This window comes from Lotus japonicus, chromosome 3, assembly GCF_012489685.1.
Source record: "Lotus japonicus ecotype B-129 chromosome 3, LjGifu_v1.2".
Classification (NCBI taxonomy): Eukaryota; Viridiplantae; Streptophyta; class Magnoliopsida; order Fabales; family Fabaceae; genus Lotus; species Lotus japonicus.
The window spans coordinates 24,032,154-24,052,076 of record NC_080043.1 but is presented as its reverse complement, the minus strand read 5'-3'; the positions used below and the strand labels follow the sequence as shown (position 1 = coordinate 24,052,076).

The 19,923-nt window shown below is 36.9% G+C and overlaps 1 protein-coding gene across 1 annotated transcript; it reads left to right on the top strand.

Annotated features, from left to right (window-relative positions):
- The first annotated feature begins 8,764 nt into the window (after nucleotides 1–8,764).
- LOC130748090 (nucleobase-ascorbate transporter 12-like) lies at nucleotides 8,765–16,230 on the top strand. The gene is made up of 10 exons (XM_057601189.1): nucleotides 8,765–9,428; nucleotides 9,523–9,620; nucleotides 9,726–9,896; nucleotides 10,060–10,160; nucleotides 10,651–10,786; nucleotides 10,884–10,934; nucleotides 11,049–11,336; nucleotides 12,099–12,333; nucleotides 14,229–14,515; nucleotides 15,599–16,230. The coding sequence occupies exons 1-10, from the start codon at nucleotides 8,936–8,938 to the stop codon at nucleotides 15,818–15,820; spliced, it is 2,082 nt and encodes a 693-aa protein (XP_057457172.1). The 5' UTR covers nucleotides 8,765–8,935; the 3' UTR covers nucleotides 15,821–16,230.
- The last annotated feature ends 3,693 nt before the right edge of the window (nucleotides 16,231–19,923 follow it).

Here is a 19,923-nt window from a genome sequence, read left to right as displayed (position 1 = left end):
TCCATTGCTAAAGGCTGAAGAAGAAGAAGAAGTAAAACCCTAAAATGAAACCCTTTTGTTTTTATAAGTTTTAACGGGTTGAGTTGCGGGTTGCCCATTAAAATATTAACCCGAATATATTAAACGAATGAAAATGCTAGAACTAGGCTAAACCCAACTTATAGATGGGCTAAGCCCAAAGAAGTTCGAACAAAAATCCAAAAAACAACTACCCAGAAGATATAAGAAGTGCATTTCAAAATAAAATATTCATAATTTTTTTCCGGTGTTAACCGTGTATCCTCACAACCAATAGTTGTAAGACCGGAGGCTAGCGAATGAGTTATTTATGGTCGCAAGAGTTAAGTAATACATGGCCTCACGGTCAGTGACGGATCCAGAAATTTGATGCTGTGAGGGTCATATAAACATAAAAATTTGAATAATTTTTTTTAATAAATCTATTAGAAGTAAGTGTATTTTTTACTAAAAAAGGGACACAAATGAGGACATTTTTTACCAAGGAAGTCATAAAAAATCACATACTTTTACTACTCAAGTGAGGGCATTTAGTAATGTGGAATACAAGTGAGGACATTTAGCAATGTGAAACACAAGTGAGAACATTTTTTACCAAAAGAGCAATAAAAAATCACATACTTTTACTACTCAATTTTTTTTCTAATAATTTTTTTCAAAATTAAATGAGTGCACATGTCCTCATGGTGCTCTACTTAGATCTGTCACTGCTCGCGGTCAGCAGCGCACAACAATAGGAGGTTAGCCGATGACTCGATGAGTTAAGAAGTTGTGAGTAAACATGGCCTTTAATGATTGATTGTTAAAACAATGTCAACTCACATTATATTTGTGAAATAACATGGACAATAGATAATGTGATAGATAAACTACAGTTTTTTTTAAAGCAGATGTACTACATAGTACATACAGTATGTACCGTGTGGAGCTGTTAGATGGTTTTTTTTTTTGTCAATGAGCTGTTAAATAATTTAATAGAGTAAAGCTGGGTTGAGTTTTTTTTTGGTCGAAGGTTGAGTTATTTTGAGTTCGCCCAAATTGAATACATTTCGATATTGTTGTTGGCCCAAATAGACAAAACAAGACTTCATATTTTTGTCAACAGAATCCACTTTTTCTTCAATATTATTTTATAAATGATAATTTTTATCAACTCAACTGTTGAATTCTCATGAAGCATGGCAAGGCTACCAGATTTTCCATAATTTAAATTTATTAATTCATCAGTAAATTAATTTATTTTGATTTAGAATATGTTGTTTCAAGTATAAGCATTATCTATAAGCAAATAATATATATATACAACTTTTTATACATTCTCACTAATAATGATATAAAAATTGGTATAAGTTTGGAGCTTATAAAAATAGATTAATAGATAATGTGAGAACCGTATTTAATTCAAAGGCTTTAGAGTCTTTGTGAGGATTATTACTATTATTAAATAAATAATACTTGAACTTTTATCTAGAAGAGAAAATTGGTTGCTTGAATGTGGAGTCATAGGCTATTTATAGATAGGATCGGTTTTATAATGCTCCATGTAGTCTGTTGGTTGTTAAATGGAACATAATTGCTTTTATTTATTTATTTGTTTGTTTTTTCTTTTTAAAGTCATAATTTCAAATAAGAGTAATAGAGTTGTTTTAAATTTGAAAGTTGGTTTCAGTGTATAGAGTGAGATTAAGCCAAATGACTAGATACATTGCTATCAAAACAAAATTTAAACTTAACCAAAAAGAAGGGAGAAAGCAACCGAGTTGTGCTGCAGAAAAGGGTGCTGTTAAGAGGTTGTTTCTTTTATTATCTTCCAGTAGATTATATATAGCACTCTTCTTGAGAAAAATTCATCGGTTATCTCTCCTTCTTTCTGGAAAATTTGATTCAGAGAGTACATGCAAGGGTGGTGCCGGTCTAGAGTTTGTGTCTATCTGTGTGATTGAATTCTGAACTACTATATGAATTACTACTGCAGTATCTATACACATGCTAGAACCTTTATTTTCCTAAATCAATTTGATATATCTGGATATGCTATTGTACCTTTTTCTTTAAATGTAATCTTACTGCTTTATGCCCAGTTACGTGAACCATTTTACTTGAGATGTAACTCGAGATATATGCAACAAATTTCTTGGTTTTGTTTGTCTTATGTGCCTCTTGAATGGAACCATCTACCTAGTACAGCAAGTCCAACTTAGGAAGAACCAATGGTAAACATGCTTAAATATTAGAAATATTATTTTTATTGGTCATGATCTGTTTCATTTAAAACTATTCTTAATGATAGGGAGATAGGTCGCAAGGTTTAATATTTGTGTTGCTCTCTGGTTAAATCAAACCGAGGCTAGGCCTCTTCTTGGTGAAATTTTAAGTTATGAGTGCCACTTTTCCCTCAAGTATTACCATGCCTGATAACACCTTAATTTCTAATTATTTTCCAAACTTGATACTGTCTCTCTTCTTGGTTCCCTCGTACCATCTATCTGTATACCTTGCTACATGAATTATTATTGATCGTGTTTACCTACTGCCTCTAAATTGTCTATGTTTGTTCTTTGCCATTTTCGTTTGGTGATAATTGGAATCCTGCTCTTTGTGATTGGAAGAGACTTGCAGATGCACTATTTGGTTCTAACATTTGGAAATAGGGTTGAAAACAGGATGTGTTGACATCCTGATTGAAGTGGCAATGTGATGACAGTCGTCCCATCTGATTGTCCCATCTCTTGAGGTGTTTGAACCAGTTGTTGGTAGTAGCGTATAGTTCTTAGGATCTGACACCTCTACTTGACTGACTTTTGTCCTGAGTTTTATTTCACTTGTGTTTTGATTATCTTATATATTGGTGCCATCCAAGATATAGACTTGTTTCTTCTTGTTTATTCTCATATGGGCGCTAACCCTCTTTTGTTTGATATGTTTGTTATTTGGGCGCCTATCGCCAATAGATAAAGAGGATGTTGCACCGCATGAAGTATAATCTCTTCCACAATGATTCACCTAACGTGTGGGAAGTGAACCACAACACGCGCATGGCAAACTACCACGGTTCGTTTGCAGTCACTACTACATTCGCTGATGGACGTCGTTCTTCGGACTACCACATCAGGGAGTTGGAGATCTCCTTACCCCCTCCAGATGAACCTCAGGAAGGAGCACCTGTCGAGTAAATGGTGGAGACATCAGAGGAGGAAGAGTCGGAGGAGGAAACCATCACTGAGATGGTGGAAAGGATGATCAACGAGAGGATGGAGTCGTTTGGGGAGCAGTTGCACAACTTCTTCCTGGAGATTCTGGCTTCTCGTCAGAATAAAAAAAATTGTTGGTGTTCATGGTGATTTTCTTTTCTTTATCTTTCTTACTGTTAGTTGTTTTTCCTTAGCACGGGTTGTGTGCTAAAAATAATCCTTAGAGTTTTACTGGTTCTGGTTTTAAGCCCTATTTTATTGGTGAAACATTCCACTTTTATTCAATTGAATAATAAGTTTGGAAGTATTTTGGAAAATTTTTAAGAGGTTCTATTTATTTTATAAATTTTCGTTCGGTTACTAATGTAACCCCTAACCTAAAATTGGGGCGTTACATACGACAAATGTAACTCTCAATTACAAGTTAGGGGTTACATTATTAACCGAATGATAAATTATAAAATAAATAGAAACTTCTCAATAATTTCCCAAAATACTTCCAGACGCTTTTAATTCCTTATGTAACAAAAAAAAATACATCCAGACTTATTATTCAGTGAAAAAGAAATGTTTCACCAACAAAATAGTGCTTAAACTAAAACAAGTAAAACTCCAAAGATTATTTCTAGCACACTCCCCGTGCTAAGGGAAAACAACTAACAGTAAGAAAAATAAATAAACACGGACACCAACGGGGTTTTTAATTTCGATGAGGAGCTAGAATCTCCAGGAAGAAGTTACACAGATGCTCCCCGAACGACTCCATCTTCTTGTTGATCGTCCTTTCCACCATCTCAGGGATGGTCTCCTCTTCCGGATCTTCCTCTGGCTCCTCCTCCTCTGATGTCTCCACCATTTGCTCGACAGGTACTTCCTCCTGAGGCTCATCTGGTGGGGGCAAGGAGAACTCCAACTCCCCGATGTGATAGTCTGAAGAACGACGTCCATCAGCGAATGTAGTAGTGACCGTAAACAAACCACGGTAGGTTGCCTTGGTCCACCTCCCACGCGTCAGGCGAGTCCTTGTGAAAAATATTATACTTCATGCGGTGCAACATAGGGTTAGTGCCCATGCAAGATTAAGCAATTAATTCAAGCCAGAACATAGGTCTACAAGGTAAGTCAGGTACAAAGTTAGTCGAATATCAAATAGAGGTTCAATTCCTAAGAACTAAATGCAGCTACCAACAACCGGTTTAAATGCCGCTGAGGGCGGGACAATCAATGGAACAACTGCCATTACATTGTCACTCCAATCAGGACGTCAACACGTCTTGTAATCAACCCTAGTATGCAACTGCCCTCTTTCCAAGCATTAGAAACCAAATAGAGTATTGACAGTAAGAAAAACTCCCACACACTATTGGCCAAGATGATCATGAATACGCTCTCCATACCCTGCGCTATTTTCCATCCTCATTGAGCATCACCCGGGAGGTTTAGAGCTAGCCACTTCACCTAAGGGTTGGAGGCAAGAATTTCAGAAGGGGACTAAGATCTAAAGAAATATAATTTGTAAGAAAATTTCAATTCTTATCAAATAAGAATGTGCCAAAAAAACATAGGTATTTTGGCGAGAATAAAAAATTAGTTTGAGTGCAAGAGATATTTTGTATATGCATAAGAAATATAAGATTAGTTTGAGTGCAAGAGATACTAACTGGCTCATAGGTATTTTGGTGAGAACAAAAAATCATAAATACCAATAAAACTACAGTTGTGTGCCCTCTCAAAATTAGAAAGTAGAAAAAGTAGCACACGGTAAGTTCATGACAAATAATTGAAGAGAAAAACCACAAAATATCTCTTCTGCACTAAAAAATTATCAACACAAAAGTCCCTCTGGCCTCTATCTTGTAGATAAAGATGAAACCCGCAAACTAGTCATTTCATATTTAAAATTGAATTAATTAGTTGAACTCTCTGATACTGTTTAGGAAGGAATTGTACTGCACTAAGCCACTAGTGTCATGGAATACTGTAACTCTGTTTCAATTTTTTTTTTGAGAAATTTTAAAAAATCAGGGGTGACTAAGGAGGGAGAAGTCACAAGTCAACCCAATGCCTCCGCCACTGACTTCACCAATCTAACCTCATCACCATCTCACCTAGGTTAGCAATTAAAGTTGTCTGAATGTCTTAAACCAACGAGACGATGGTGGTAATAGCCATCTCTAGGCGCAAGTTGATATCTCAATGCAACACTAATTTGTATCCTCCATACCCATCAAAGGGTAGCTAGCGACCAAGGATTTGAATCACGCAACATAACACGAGCCAACTCCCGAACATCAAAGGCTAAGAATGCAGACAACTGAGGTGAGTTAGGATCACATCCCAAACGAAGCCACACTCGATGTGCATGGGCACAACCCCTAAAGAAATGAACCATTGATTTGTCTCCATCACTATATCTCAAACACAAAGCAAAACCTGATAAGCTCCTACGATGTTTTAACGCATTTTCGAATTCACACTCTTCCAAGTCAACCAAATAATCATGATAATTTTGGGAAAGAATTTGAGTTTCCAAATCCAGCTCTAAGAAAACACTGCCTAGCTCCTCACCAACATGTCTCATTCCAAGCCTATCCCTACACATAACCCCTAGCAGAAGAATACTCTCCCTTGAAACTAAAACGTCCTCCACATGACCATTAAGATCACACTTAATTATTAATTCTTGATACAAAATATGATTTTTCTTTATTTTGAATTAAAAAACATTAAATTGACGGTTGAGCATGTCTATAAATGGTAGAAAAGAACGTGTGTTACAAGTAATGATGATAGTTCCAATTTCCAAATCCAACTACCAAAGCAACATAAACATGAGGCATGAATTGACCAGAGTGAAGTGGAGTGTGGGTTTGGGTTGGGTCACTATTACACCAGCTCAGTCTCACAACCCAGTCACTTTCATCCTCAAACGGCTAGTTGGCGTTTGTTTGGGAATTAACCAGTACTATCCAAACAAACGCGCTTTTCGAACCTTCCAAATTTAGCCGTTGCTTTCTTATTCAAGGGGCCTTTGCACCATCCTCTCCAGCTAGCATTTTGTATTTTACTTCTCTTTTCAACGTTTTTATTTTTCTATTTTTTTATTTTTCTATTAATAATTATTATAGCTCATGATAACCTGTGAAATCATGCCCCCACCATTACTTCATTGTGGAAATGTCTCACTCGTGACATGCTTCTCCAACATTTGCAGAATTTCCATTCTATCGTAACCCAATTCAAACCTTATTTTTTTTTATAAAAAATTACAAAGTATAACCTAAGAAATTTTTAATTTTATCCAATTAATTTCTTTCAATTTTTGTCCTACAACCGACCACCATAAGATAATTTCCTCGAGACTCGAACATCACATTAAGTAGATAAACATCTCCCAATTTATCATTATATTATCTATACACATTGGTCATGAATTAAACTCTCAACTTAATACTTAAGAAGATCAGCTATTTACATTTTTTTCTTCATGTTTGAAACCTTATTGTTTTCAAATGGTATGAAGATGTATAAAAAAAGTTAACATTTAAGAAAACAATAATCCTAATAGGTGATGATATGAGTTAACAAATTTTTTAATCGATCGTTCATTGTTATCCCAAAATCAAAATTAATATGAGAAAACTAATATAGTATTGATCCGAGTGGAGGCGACTCATTTCTCCAAACCATGTGGTCCTAATTTTGATCCCAATATTCATGTATTTGAAGAAAACTTTGTTAGAAGAGATTCTCAATTTAGTATCTGAAATAGAAGAGAATTGGTGTAATTATGAATCATTACGCTATAACAACATGATAGAACTTGCATTAATTAGTAAAATCCTGCAAGTTTCGTTGCATCAATTGTGACAGGAAGTTCCCTTCTGTCAAATTTAAATTGCATCAATGATAACTTGTCTTTGATCTTTGATGTGAAGGAGCAGGGTTGATAAGCTTTCAATTAACGAATTTGGATATCATGATCGAAACCATTAATCTTTCTTCATATGCGTGGCTTACGCAATCTCTTGGTGCTATTCCTTAATTCCCATCTTTATGCATCATGGATCTTAATAAGTACTTCGCTGTGTCGTGCCCGTAACCTAACCTATGATCTACCCCTTCTCAAATTACTAAGGTCTAGGACTAGCTCTTGTGATGACCGTGCCATGACTAGACAAATCTGGTATGATACAAACGGGTTGATTGCTCGTGTTACCAGTATATATATCTCTCCTTAAGTTAATGTCTGGTCCAGGAGAGGAGCTGAAAAGAACAATGAAAGTGAGAAGAGAGTTAAGACTTAAGAGTGTGTTTCGATGGGTTATTTTGTTGGGGTAATATAAATTTTTATAGAATTTAAAATGTTTGATTTGAAATCGTAAAATTCATGACAATTAAACTAGGTATCTTATATATAAACTATAAATTTAAAGAAATTGAAATGAAAAAAAATGAAAGAATTTCAAATCTTCCTCTCTATCTATCTTTTTTCTCTCTCATTTTTAACGTTGAACTATTAAAAATACTTGAACTCATCGAGCTGACCCTGAACGTGTTGGGTCAACCTAAATGGGTCGGGTCAACACTCATCTAGCCAGGTTGATCATGAACGAGTAAGGGCGACTTGAGCGTACATAAAATTAGCCATAAATTGCGATTCCTAAACCATTCACCCTAAATTCGAATTGCACATGTCGAGCATACCTAAACGTGTCGGTTGAATTGAATGAGTCGAGTCAACCCTGTACTTTAGGTCTCCCACTTAATATCAATGTGCATTAATCATTGTCCTTAAATTTCAAAAATCGCACTTTTGCATTACATTCGGTCAACACTTTAGTCCTCCGTCCAAGTTCCATATAAAAACTAACGATTTTGCATTAAAAAAGTAATTAAAAATAAAAATAAAAACACTAAAAAAGGTATAATCGAGAAAGAAAAATTTCCAAATGTTCTCAAACTCATTGCTTTCTTGGTACAAATTAAATGAGGATTGCAAAAAGTAAGTGAGACTCACATTGTTTTTCTCTATACTCATAAACTTAACGCTGTCAAACCAGGGCTTGTTTCTATCAAACCTAATTCTCTTTGCTCCATCTCGCTCTATGCACAAAAGAAAATAATTACGATGTAAGTTCTTCTATAATCGTTTGAATTTCATTCTTATAGGGTGTGTGGACACGCACATCATTTAAAACACATTTACTATAAAGTTACACATTACTAGTATAATTTTTTTTTTCCATAAGTGATTATAGAATTTTAAACCGCAAAACCAAACACACGTTCTCAGATGTTTTAACACACTACCTAGTACCTAGCCTTTTAATGTTGTGAAATTTGATGTAGATCCATGAAGGGCCATTACAAAACCTTGTGTTATTGCCATTAAATTTTTGCATGCAGAATCCATCATCCAAATACTTTTCAGAGTGACATCACCACCGATTATTTCGGGAAGACACAGCACCGAGACAAAAAACACTGAAACAAATAAATAAAAATAAAATTCAACAAACAAACAATTAAATAAACAATAACAATTTAATAAATTACGCGGTCTCAGCTCCTTCACTCTCTAGTCTCAACTCAAACACACTTTCTCTCTCTACTCTCGCCGGAGCTTTCTCTCTCTACGGCCACCGCAGACCGAAACCCTACACCTTCACCACCACACTCACCAGATCTGCAACCACCACCATGCGCCACTAGCTCCGTGCTCAATGTCCGGCTCCGATCCCAAATCTCGCCCACGGCCGGGACCATGGCCGCCGGCACCGGCACCGGTAGCAAAGGCAATGCCACCGCCTTCTTCTTCCTGGGCGAAGAAAACCGGCTTCAAACCCAAACTCTCCGGCGAGACCAATGCCGGAGACTCAGGCCAGATAAGTCTGCCGCCGAAGCCTGACGCGAGCACGGATCTCGAAGCTGGTCGGGTTCCTGTTCCTGTTCCTCCGCCGCCGCAGGCGGTGAACGGCGTGGGTAAAGTTCCGCCGCTTCCACCTTCGAAGGATCAGGTGGCGAAGAAGCGCAGGGACTCCGATGGAGTTCCCACTACCAATGGCCAGGTGACGGTTGAGCAGCTGCCACCGCCGCCGCGGAGAGCGGCGAGGAATGAGGATGTTGGTGGTGCGTTGCCGCTGAGTGTGGATGACGATGGCTTCGTGTCTAGACATTCGCATATGAAGTATGAGCTCAGAGATTCACCTGGTTTAGGTAAGAGTAAGAGTAAGACTAAGAAGAAACATGCTTATTGAGAATTGAAATTTTGATGAACACTGATGATTTTTGTTTGTTGTTACTGCTTCAGTTCCTATTGGTATATACGGCATTCAGCATTATGTTTCGATATTAGGTTCGTTGATTCTCATTCCGCTTGTCATTGTTCCTGCCATGGGAGGAAATCATGTGAGTGATTCCTGATTTAATTATTTTTGTGGGGGTGGTGTTTATGCTTGTTTGATAGCAAATTATTATGTGGGGTACTGTTATCTGATGAGTTAGTGGGTATAGGATGATACTTCTGCGGTGGTTTCAACAGTGATGTTCGTGTCGGGAGTGACTACACTCTTGCATACTACATTTGGGACCAGGTTGCCCTTGATTCAGGGACCTTCTTTTGTTTATCTAGCTCCAGCTTTGGCGATCATCAACTCCCAGGAATTTCAAGGATTAAACGAAAATGTGTGTATTTCTTCTCATTTCTTTATGATGTCAATTGTTGTCTAACATCATTATGGTTCTGATCAACCCAAACTTTCTGTCTTGCGGTGGTTTTGTTCAGAAAATTTTTAATGGTATAATTTAACCTAAGACTGCTGACCCAAGTTTCTATTTCAATTTTCAGAAATTCAAGCATATAATGAAGGTGCTGCAGGGAGCTATAATTATTGGATCAGCTTTTCAAACTTTACTTGGGTATACTGGACTTATGTCGCTGTTAGTAAGGTATGATTCTGAGATTTTCTCTGCCTGTTAATTAGTACACACTCCCTTGTTTGATCGGACAGCTTTTATTCTTGTGCACTGAAACAATGTGTAAGGACTAAGGAGTGCTAACTGCTAATGATGAGAGATTCAAGTAAAATAATATAAGAGATGATTCTGGGAAGAAGAATAGTGTGGATAAAAGCGATAGGGAAATATAATATTGCATAGTGCTTTAAACTATAAAAAACAATAAGGAAATTGCTAAACAATACGAAACTATGTTTACCAAAACGCAAGAATCCAACGCGGCTTCAACTCACTTCCCTTTAGTTTTGTAACCGCACCCACCTATTTTTTTTTATCAAGATTTTGATTGGTTATGCATTGCTTTGTTGTATTTTCGTCTCAGAATGTGTTGTAATTTTTAGCACTGCTCAAACAGTAAATAGTGCGGGTGCATGAAAGTTAATGTAATTTTTTGCTTTACCTTTCACATTCGACTTTTCAGGTTGATCAATCCCGTGGTTGTATCCCCAACTATTGCTGCAGTCGGACTTTCATTTTACAGTTACGGTTTTCCACTAGTGGGTACATGTCTTGAGATCGGAGCAATACAGATATTAGTGGCTATTTTTTTTTCTCTTGTAAGTTTGTTCATTTCAAATTCCCACTGTATATATGATATTGATCATTGCACTGTGCTAACTGTTAACATAATTTGTACTTCCTTGCATTCTGCAGTATCTTCGTAAGATATCTGTTCTTGGACACCGCATATTTCTAATATATGCAGTAAGTTTAATGTTACAATATACTTCTTAGTTACTCTTCAGTAGTTGATATAAAATTCTGCATTGTAGCAAATGATTTCTGTTAAATGTGATGTTTTCATAACTTAACTGCCAGGTTCCTTTGGGTCTAGCTATTACATGGGCAGCAGCCTTCTTGCTCACTGAAGCTGGAGCCTACAACTACAAAGGGTGTGACATCAGCATACCTGCCTCAAATATGGTTTCAGAACACTGCAGAAAGCACATATCAAGGATGAGGCATTGTCGAGTTGATACATCTCGTGCATTGAAATCATCCCCATGGTTTAGATTTCCTTATCCACTACAATGGGGTACTCCTGCCTTCCACTGGAAAATGGCTCTTGTGATGTGTGTGGTTTCCTTAATCTCATCTGTGGATTCGGTTAGCTTCTTGTCCATTTTTAACTTTGTTTCCTGGACTGTATTATTTATCTGGCTTCTGAACATGTTGATAATTTAACTTGATTGTGTTCAGTCGGAAAAAGTGACCATCTACTGGGCCTCTTGTCATCTTTACAATGTGCTTGCAATATTATGTGTCAAAAGCTGTTCTCTTTTTTAGGTACGATACAAACTTTAATGAAAATTATGAATTTAGACCTAAGAAAACTATATATGTTTAATGAATGATAGCTTGCATGCTGAAATAAGAAGTTAATGACTATTGTCATTTCATTTTAAATTCAACCTTTGAGATTGAAGGGTAAAAATCAGAGGGAAGAGACTGGGGGTAGGCATATGGTTTATCAGATCCAAGGCTAAAAGTAATGGCTGCAAACTTGTCTTAACGTTCTCAAGTGATCAGGTTAAAATTCTTTTCTGTTTTTGGGTGCAAGTAGATATCGATGAGTGATGTAGTATGAGTTCTAACTCAGCTTAGGAAATAAGGGCATCAATAACACTGATTGTGTATTTACTAAAATAAAATTTTAACACTTCAATAATTGTGTATTTTACCACTGATTGTGTATTTATTTTTGAAGATACTGTCTAGATAAGTGAAAAATGGCATGCTCTAATCTATGAGAGATTAACAACATGCAATATCAAAATTGAAATATCTTATTAATGAATTTTCTCTATAAGCTGGGTCTATAATTGATCTACAATGTTGTTGACATTCATTTATTTTTACACTTTGTAGGTTGGCTCATATCATGCATCTTCATTATTGGTAGCATCCAGACCTCCAACTCCTGGAGTTCTTAGTCGAGGAATTGGTTTAGAAGGTCTTTGTAGTGTCTTGGCTGGTCTCTGGGGTACTGGTACTGGGTCTTCAACTTTGACTGAAAATGTTCACACAATTGCTGTGACTAAAATGGGAAGCCGCAGAGCAGTACAACTGGGTGCATGCTTTCTGATAGTGTTGTCTCTTGTGGGTAAGTATCTATTATATTTGCATTGTTTCATCTACATTCATCAGTCTATCTTATGATAGCCTTGAAGGAAGTACATTTATTGAGACATTGGAGATGGAAAACCATTTATGTCCGGATTTTACCCTTTTAGAACAATTAGCAATGCATATGATGCCTGTAAGCACCATCTCTAGAACTAGGCCTTTCTGAAGAAGGAGAGGCATTACACTAAATTATTACATTTACATCAATCTCATTGTGGTATCAAATTGAAATCTTAGTTTTAATTATTATCCCTGAGAAATCAGACTTATGATGCTGAACTTTAATAGTTACTGGATTACCGCAATTTGTACTCATTTTAGATTTTGGGTGGATATTTGGGTGAGGATCGTTTGGTTTTTAGAGGCTTTCCCGCATCTTTATTGTATTTGTTTCCAAATAAAATTCCAAGTTTCAACCCAAAATTTTATTACTTTTAAATTTCAAGGCCATACTCAGAATTTTCACTGCATAAATTGAATGAAGAGAAAGAGTCATGTTAAACCCTTTTGCCATTACTTCATTCTTTCTCATGTTTTCTACCAATGGGGATAAAATACAAGAGTTTGGACTTTGGACTCTTGATCCCTCTGGTAATTTTTATTACAACTTGCAAGTCCCATTTTCAGTTTATAACTCTTGTACTAGGGAAATGTTTGTTCTCAAGTTCTTTTAAGAGTTTGACCTCTTAGAAGTTCAAGAATTTTTGTGATATAAGATATTATTAGTAGATTTAGTACAAATTAAATGTTGTGGATTTAAAAGCCTGATATAGGACTTTCCCCTAATGTGCTATGTGTAGTATTGATTTGGAAACAGTGGCCCATTTATTTTTACATTGTTATGCAGCTACTCGTCAATAATCTTTTTGCCAAATCAATGACCCATTGAGTCAGCAGTCATTCTTTTTTGCCAAAAAGATTCAAAAGCCTGATATAGGTTTTTTCCCCAAATCTTTTTGCCATTCTTTATGGTTTCTAACTACTTTTGGGTAGCTATTATCACTCAATTTAATGGTTCTGTTAAAAATAAGGAGGCTAAAGTCCTGTCAGTGCACATTTTTTCAGTCCTCTGGGGAATTTGGTTGGGGTGGAATGCTACATTTTCTAGGGCACACCCTTTTTGTGTTGTTTATGGCTGCTTCAGATGAGTTTCAGTCGCCAATTTGCAAAACATCTTGTGACCTTGATACACTCTTGAGCTTCTCTGTTTTCTGGTTTATTTACTCTTGTTTGGTATATTGTGATCGCAATGAGGTTTGAACCTATTACCTCCTGCAAATTATTCAAGCACCTCCCTATTCCTAGGGGTTTGGGTTATTTTTTTTTTTCTTTTCAAGCCTTAGTTGCTTCATTATTCTTCTGTTTAGAAACATCTTTTATAATGGAAAATCTTCAGTATTGCATTATGCTTGATACTTGTTGAACGCAGATGCATCTGTTATTGTTGCCTCGGTACATCATAGGTTTTTACTGCTGGTTTGTTTCAGGGTGCTTCATAAATCTCTGAAGGAGAACTCTAGTAATAGAACTGTTGGCTACTTGCTGTTTGAAGTCTTGAACCTATCCTACCTTGAATTTCTCTGTTTAAGTTGTATGTCTGGAAGTAGTTTATAAATTTGTTTGGTATATAGAAGTGGTTATACGGTAACAATTTTATCATCAACCTTCATGGAATAAAATAAGGAGCTGATTGTCTATTTTTTGGCACTTGATGAATAATTGGATAATAAGGATATGCAAATTTATTCCTTGATTACTAGATTGTAGATTGCTGACTTCTTCTGTGATACCCATTTATAAATCTTATTCTCTCTAATGTTGAATTTTTTTATCGCTAATTTAACACCTTTAATTTCACTTACCGTGTAACAGGTAAGGTTGGAGGGTTCATTGCTTCAATTCCTGAAGTCATGGTTGCTGGTCTCCTCTGCTTTATGTGGGCAATGCTTACAGCATTGGGCTTGTCAAATCTACGCTACAGTGAGGCCGGAAGCTCCCGCAATATCATCATAATTGGTTTATCATTGTTTTTTTCTCTATCCATACCTGCCTACTTTCAACAATACGGCATCTCTCCAAATTCCAACTTGTCAGTGCCAAGTTATTTTCAGCCTTACATTGTGGCTTCTCATGGGCCTTTCCGCAGCAAATACGGAGGGGTATGTCTTGTGTCATGCCCTTTTACTATTTTAAACCTTGTGCATGATTTTGATGACATTAAAATTAAATGTTGTAATCGAAATTTGTCAATCACCATTAAACTTCAGAAAAGATTACCCAAAAAAAATAGAGAGAAGAGAGCCCACTTTCATTTGTCAGGGTAGGTTTTGCCACGTAAACCACTTCATGGCTTCTCTATCTTCATTAGTTTGAAAATAAATAGAAACTACCCTCATATTCAATACTGACATAGTTAGAGTTGCTTGCATACATATTTAAGACCATTTGTCTACATCTACTTGGTTTTCATGATTTCTGCTTTGTATCTTCAGCATTTTTTTTGACAGATTTCTGCATGTTATTTCATGGCTACCAACTACTGCTTTCCCTTGATATGTTTTACACTTGGATGTTGGTGAAAAATTGCTGTGCTTTCCCAATACCTTGTTCCAGTTGTAAGGGAGAGAATTTTATCCTGTTGGTTGATATGTCACTGATACGGACCCAAGTATTAATAGGCCTTAGTAAGGTGTATGTATGGAGGGGTTAGAAGACGGATTACACACTAGTGTTACTCTCTTGGCTCATGTGGCAGTACCTTTAGAAGTCGCAAGGTGTGTGAATGAAAGAGTGCTGAGGTAGAAGGTATAATCGTGACTTGGAGAGAACGGGATGAGATGGTATTCAGTTGGGTTGGGAGGTAAAGGAAGTCTGTATCTTTCAACCGAACTGAATTGCCGCCTATCTCACTGTCTCTGTAGTCACACGGTTATACCCTCTCCTACCTCAGCACTCTCATTCACGCACACCTTGCACCTCCTAATGCTACTGTCACATTAGCCTATGCAGTGACACTAGTGGAATTAGGTCTATTCCCTCTTCTGCCCCTCCTTACATCCATACACCTTAGTAATTCTTAGCCTATTAATTCTTGAGTCGGTATCATTCACAAAATTTGGCTTTTGACCAAGTGCAATGGTGTAATATGATCCAGAAAGTGTACCACTCTTAGCAGAACAAGACTTTTGTTGTTGATGTCAGGTTTTTCTTAAATAACACTTGCGAATCTGTTCTTTTTGCAGTTAAATTATTTCCTAAACACGATTTTCTCACTACACATGGTGATCGCTTTTCTTGTCGCTGTTATCTTGGATAATACTGTACCTGGTAGTAAGCAGGAACGTGGGGTATATGTTTGGTCAGAACCTGATGTTGCTAGAAGGGAGCCTGCTGTTGCGAATGACTATGAGTTGCCCTTGAGGGTTGGTAAGATTTTCCGATGGGTGAAGTGGGTTGGCCTGTGAATGACAAGGGTTTAGTTGGTTCACCATTTTGCCCAAGGCACCACCCTTAATCTAGATTCATGTCTTGTTGGGGGCTCAATGATATGGATTTTTTTTTTGGATCATGGCTCAATAATATGGATAGTGAAATTGGTCGTATTTTTGGGTGTTAATTTATGTAGATTGAAGTTCCGAAGGGGTCTATTTGTGTTGTAATTTGTTAGGTTAACCATGCATCTTTGGACAGAAAAAGAAGATTAACCATGTATCTAGTTTTAATTCATTCAAAATCTCCAGGGGGTGTTTGCTTTAACGGGGCTTTGACAAATCATCCTGGTTATGTATATATATATATGTACACTCACATTTTTATACCTCCTCAATTGGTACTGGAAAGTTTTTATTTAGTATATTTATTGATTCACCAACAATCTTTGGCATGTAGCTGTCTTATAGTAGTTGTCTATTTGCCTTCAATCTAGTTATTGTTTTGATTTGTTGAAGAAATCTTATTAATTTGTCAATGTTGTGGCTTTTGCTGTTGTACTTATAGCACTGTGGAATCTTGAATAAATTTTCTGTTAAAGCTTAAACAACATCAACAGGGATCAACTATAGGTTATATCTTTGATGAAGGATCCTTAGTAGATTTGGGATTGCCTAAACAGATCTGTTGCTAACATGCAGGTGGTGATTGCAAAAGTAGAAAATTCAAGGTGATTTACTGAGTGCACAACTTGATAACATTAATTAACAGTATGCACTTGTTAGTCTTGGCAATTCATATCAATTATTTTGCATATAATTTTACAGCAGAACAAAAAAGGAACAGCTTCTAAATATTAGCCTCAATCACAATTATTAGAAGGACAACGGACTTTCATTCTGAAAAAAGCCATCAGTAAACACTTGAAGGGTTTTGATACAAATAGATGCCTGAAGTGAGGAAATGTCTTGGTACCAAATGCCTTAGTAAAAAAAAGGTAAAATGGTTGCGGTTTCATCACTCGATTGATTTCATATTCAGTTGGGTTTTTTCATGCATTAGTAACATTATACACGTATCTAAAAGTCATAATTGACTGATAACTACAAAGTATGTACATCGATATAAACACTTGACACATTAAGAATGCAGATCTTACGCCATAACGAAATTTGAATTGTTTCTATTAGCATTTGAGCATGAAGTGGTTCAACATAAATATTTGATACGTATCAAACACATTCGACCCTTCTTTTACTCGTAACTGATAGTAGGTTGAAATTAAACTAAGAATGCATATGCATAAGTCGTGCAGGCAATGTTACTACCCTCCATATATCATATGAAGTGATATTCAAACGGGTGGCGTATAAAATACTTGGAAGAAACAATTGAGTGAGTGAGGGTGGTTAATTGGTCTGCAGGATCATTTTTGCGTTTAAAAAAGCAGTGGCAATTGGTGGATATAATTTCTAGTAAACACCCGACGACACATGCATGCTTTTTGTGGTGATAAGAAACCAACTCAAATTTTAAGAACTTTGCAATTTGTGGCTATGTGGTGGTAAAAAACAGCCACAAATTGAAGATGTCGATGAGTGTCCAGTAAACCACCTATCATTTTTTGTTTTAAAAAAACTACCCAAATTACCGAATGGTTAATCTACTGAATTACAACAACTTTCTGCCATGAAAGCAGAACATGCTGATTCTTGAATCTTCGTGGCAGGGAACCGGCTCCATCCCAAAACACTGCACCATCACTTACCTGGTCTGAATCCTTGGAAGAAGCGTCCAAATTTAGCTTGTAAAAAAAATTAGAATTTGAGAGTTTAAATAAAATGAAGGTGATGATGATTAAGATATTTAATTGTATTTAACAAAATTAGAGAGTAAGTTTGCTAAAAACAAATTAGGAGACCAAATTCACATGTCAAATGAATGCAGTAGAAGTACTAATTAAAAGTGCAAATATGCAATTAGAAAATTGAAACTATGTTTAAGCTCTATGTTAGGAATAATTAGACCTAATGGATACTTAGAAAAATTACTCATAATGACAATGCATTTGCCAATAGAATGAGTCTAGCTTCGGGTATAGGTTAATCCATAAAATTTGTAAGTATATGGGAGGATATGTGTACTATATATATTGGTATCCAACCATATCCACTTATATATTTATTATACTTCACTATTAGAGTTTGAAAAAAATTAAATAGGCAAAAATTAAGATCATAATATGATTTTTAAATAACTTTGAATTGACTTAAATTGTAATATTTGTAAAATTTTATTAATTCAGATTTTGTTTTGTTTTATTGGAAGGCAATCTTCTTCAATTAAATATTTACGAAGATGCATGTTTTAATATCCGTATTTTAATAAAATTTATATTCCACTAATTTGTCAATCGAACAAGACTAGCTACAATGAATTGAAACACATTATCAGAGACCATAATAATAAGTTAGAAACCTCCCGATGGGGTGGCGTGGATCTGTTTTGGTGACTTTAATGATTTGTTGGAGGTAGCAGACAAGAAGGGTGGAGACTCAGTTGATCTCGCTCATCTGATGGATGTCAAAAGTACTTGTGAGGATTGTGATCTCATGTCGGTTGGTTTTTCGGGGAATCGCTTTACCTGGTCAAACAATAGACATACCCCCCACACAATTGAAGAGAGATTGGATTTCGCTTTGATCAATGGTGCATGGAGTGCTATATGGCCGAGAACCCACACCCACCATCTGCAGCGTTATCAGTCGGATCATAGTCTGATAGTGATGGATTGTTCGTTCTCTCGTGGCCATCGTCGACGGAGGAAACAAAAGAGGACCAGGTTGTTCCGTTTTGAAGAGATTTGGTTAGATAAGGAAGAGGAATGCACAGAGTTGATCTCCCAGGTTTGGGGTCAGTCATCCGTGGCGGTAACTGACAAGCTTTCCTCCCTATCCAGCTCTTTAGGAGAGTGGGGGAGAGCTTCCTTTGGGGATATTCCTAGGCAGATAGATGAAGCAAAGAAAGCTTTGGCAGTTTTACAGCAGAGTGTGCAGACAGTACTCGTGGTTCAGGACACTCGGAGGACAGCTGGTGATTTGGATCGTTTGTTGAAGCTTGAGGAGGTTAGATGGTGCCAGCGTGCAAGGGCTAACTGGTTGACTCATGGAGACAGGAATACAAAATTCTTTCACCGGAAGGCTTCGGAGAGGAAAAAGCATAAATCCATTCTCTCCATTGAGGATGATACTGGAACATCTTTTGAAGATGAGGCCACCATTGCTTCCGTAGTGACAGGTTATTTTGAGGATATTTTCAGGTCTATCAATCCGGTAGGAATTGAGAAGGTCACTTCTTTGGTTGCAGGTAGGGTCAAGCCTCACCATGTTCATGTTTTGTCATCCCCATTTTCGAGGGAGGAGGTTGAAATAGCTCTCTTCCAGATGCATCCCACAAAAGCACCGGGGAGAGATGGCCTTCCTGCTTTGTTTTATCAGAGGTTTTGGAGCATTGTAGGAGATGATATTTCCAACCTATGTCTCCAGGTTTTAAATGGTGTGATCTCTCCGGCTTCAATTAATCATACCCTCCTGGTCCTCATCCCCAAGATAAAGAAGCCCACCCATGCATCTCAATACAAGCCGATCAGCTTATGCAATGTGGTGTTTCAGGTAATCACTAAAGCCATTGCGAATAGATTGAAGCTTATTTTACCTGAGGTTATTTTAGAAACTCAAAGTGCTTTTGTTCCTGATCGTTTGATTACTGACAATGCTATGATCGCTCATGAGTGTTTTCACTATATGAAGAAGAAAGCATCAGGTCAGCAAGGGGTAGTGGCTCTGAAACTGGATATGTCCAAGGCTTACGATAGGGTGGAGTGGCATTTTCTTTAGAGTACTTTGGTTCAGATGGGCTTCCCCCCGACTTGGGTTAGTTTGATTATGCAGTGCGTTTCAACGGTCAGTTTTTCTGTGTTGCTGAATGGCCAACCTCAAAGGGTTTTCCAACCATAGCGTGGCCTGAGGCAAGGTGATCCGCTATCGCCGTATTTGTTTATTCTTTGCGGGGAGGTGTTTTCAGCCATGATTGAAAGAGCGGTCAGCTCTTCTTTACTGTCAGGAATTAAAATTTCTCA

Excerpts from the sequence above, each read along its gene's own strand:
- LOC130748090 (XM_057601189.1), top strand. The coding sequence starts at position 8,936 with ATGTCCGGCTCCGATCCCAAATCTCGCCCACGGCCGGGACCATGGCCG. Across the intron at positions 10,935-11,048 it reads GCATATTTCTAATATATGCA|GTTCCTTTGGGTCTAGCTAT; the intron begins GTAAGTTTAATG and ends CTTAACTGCCAG. Across the intron at positions 12,334-14,228 it reads GATAGTGTTGTCTCTTGTGG|GTAAGGTTGGAGGGTTCATT; the intron begins GTAAGTATCTAT and ends ACCGTGTAACAG.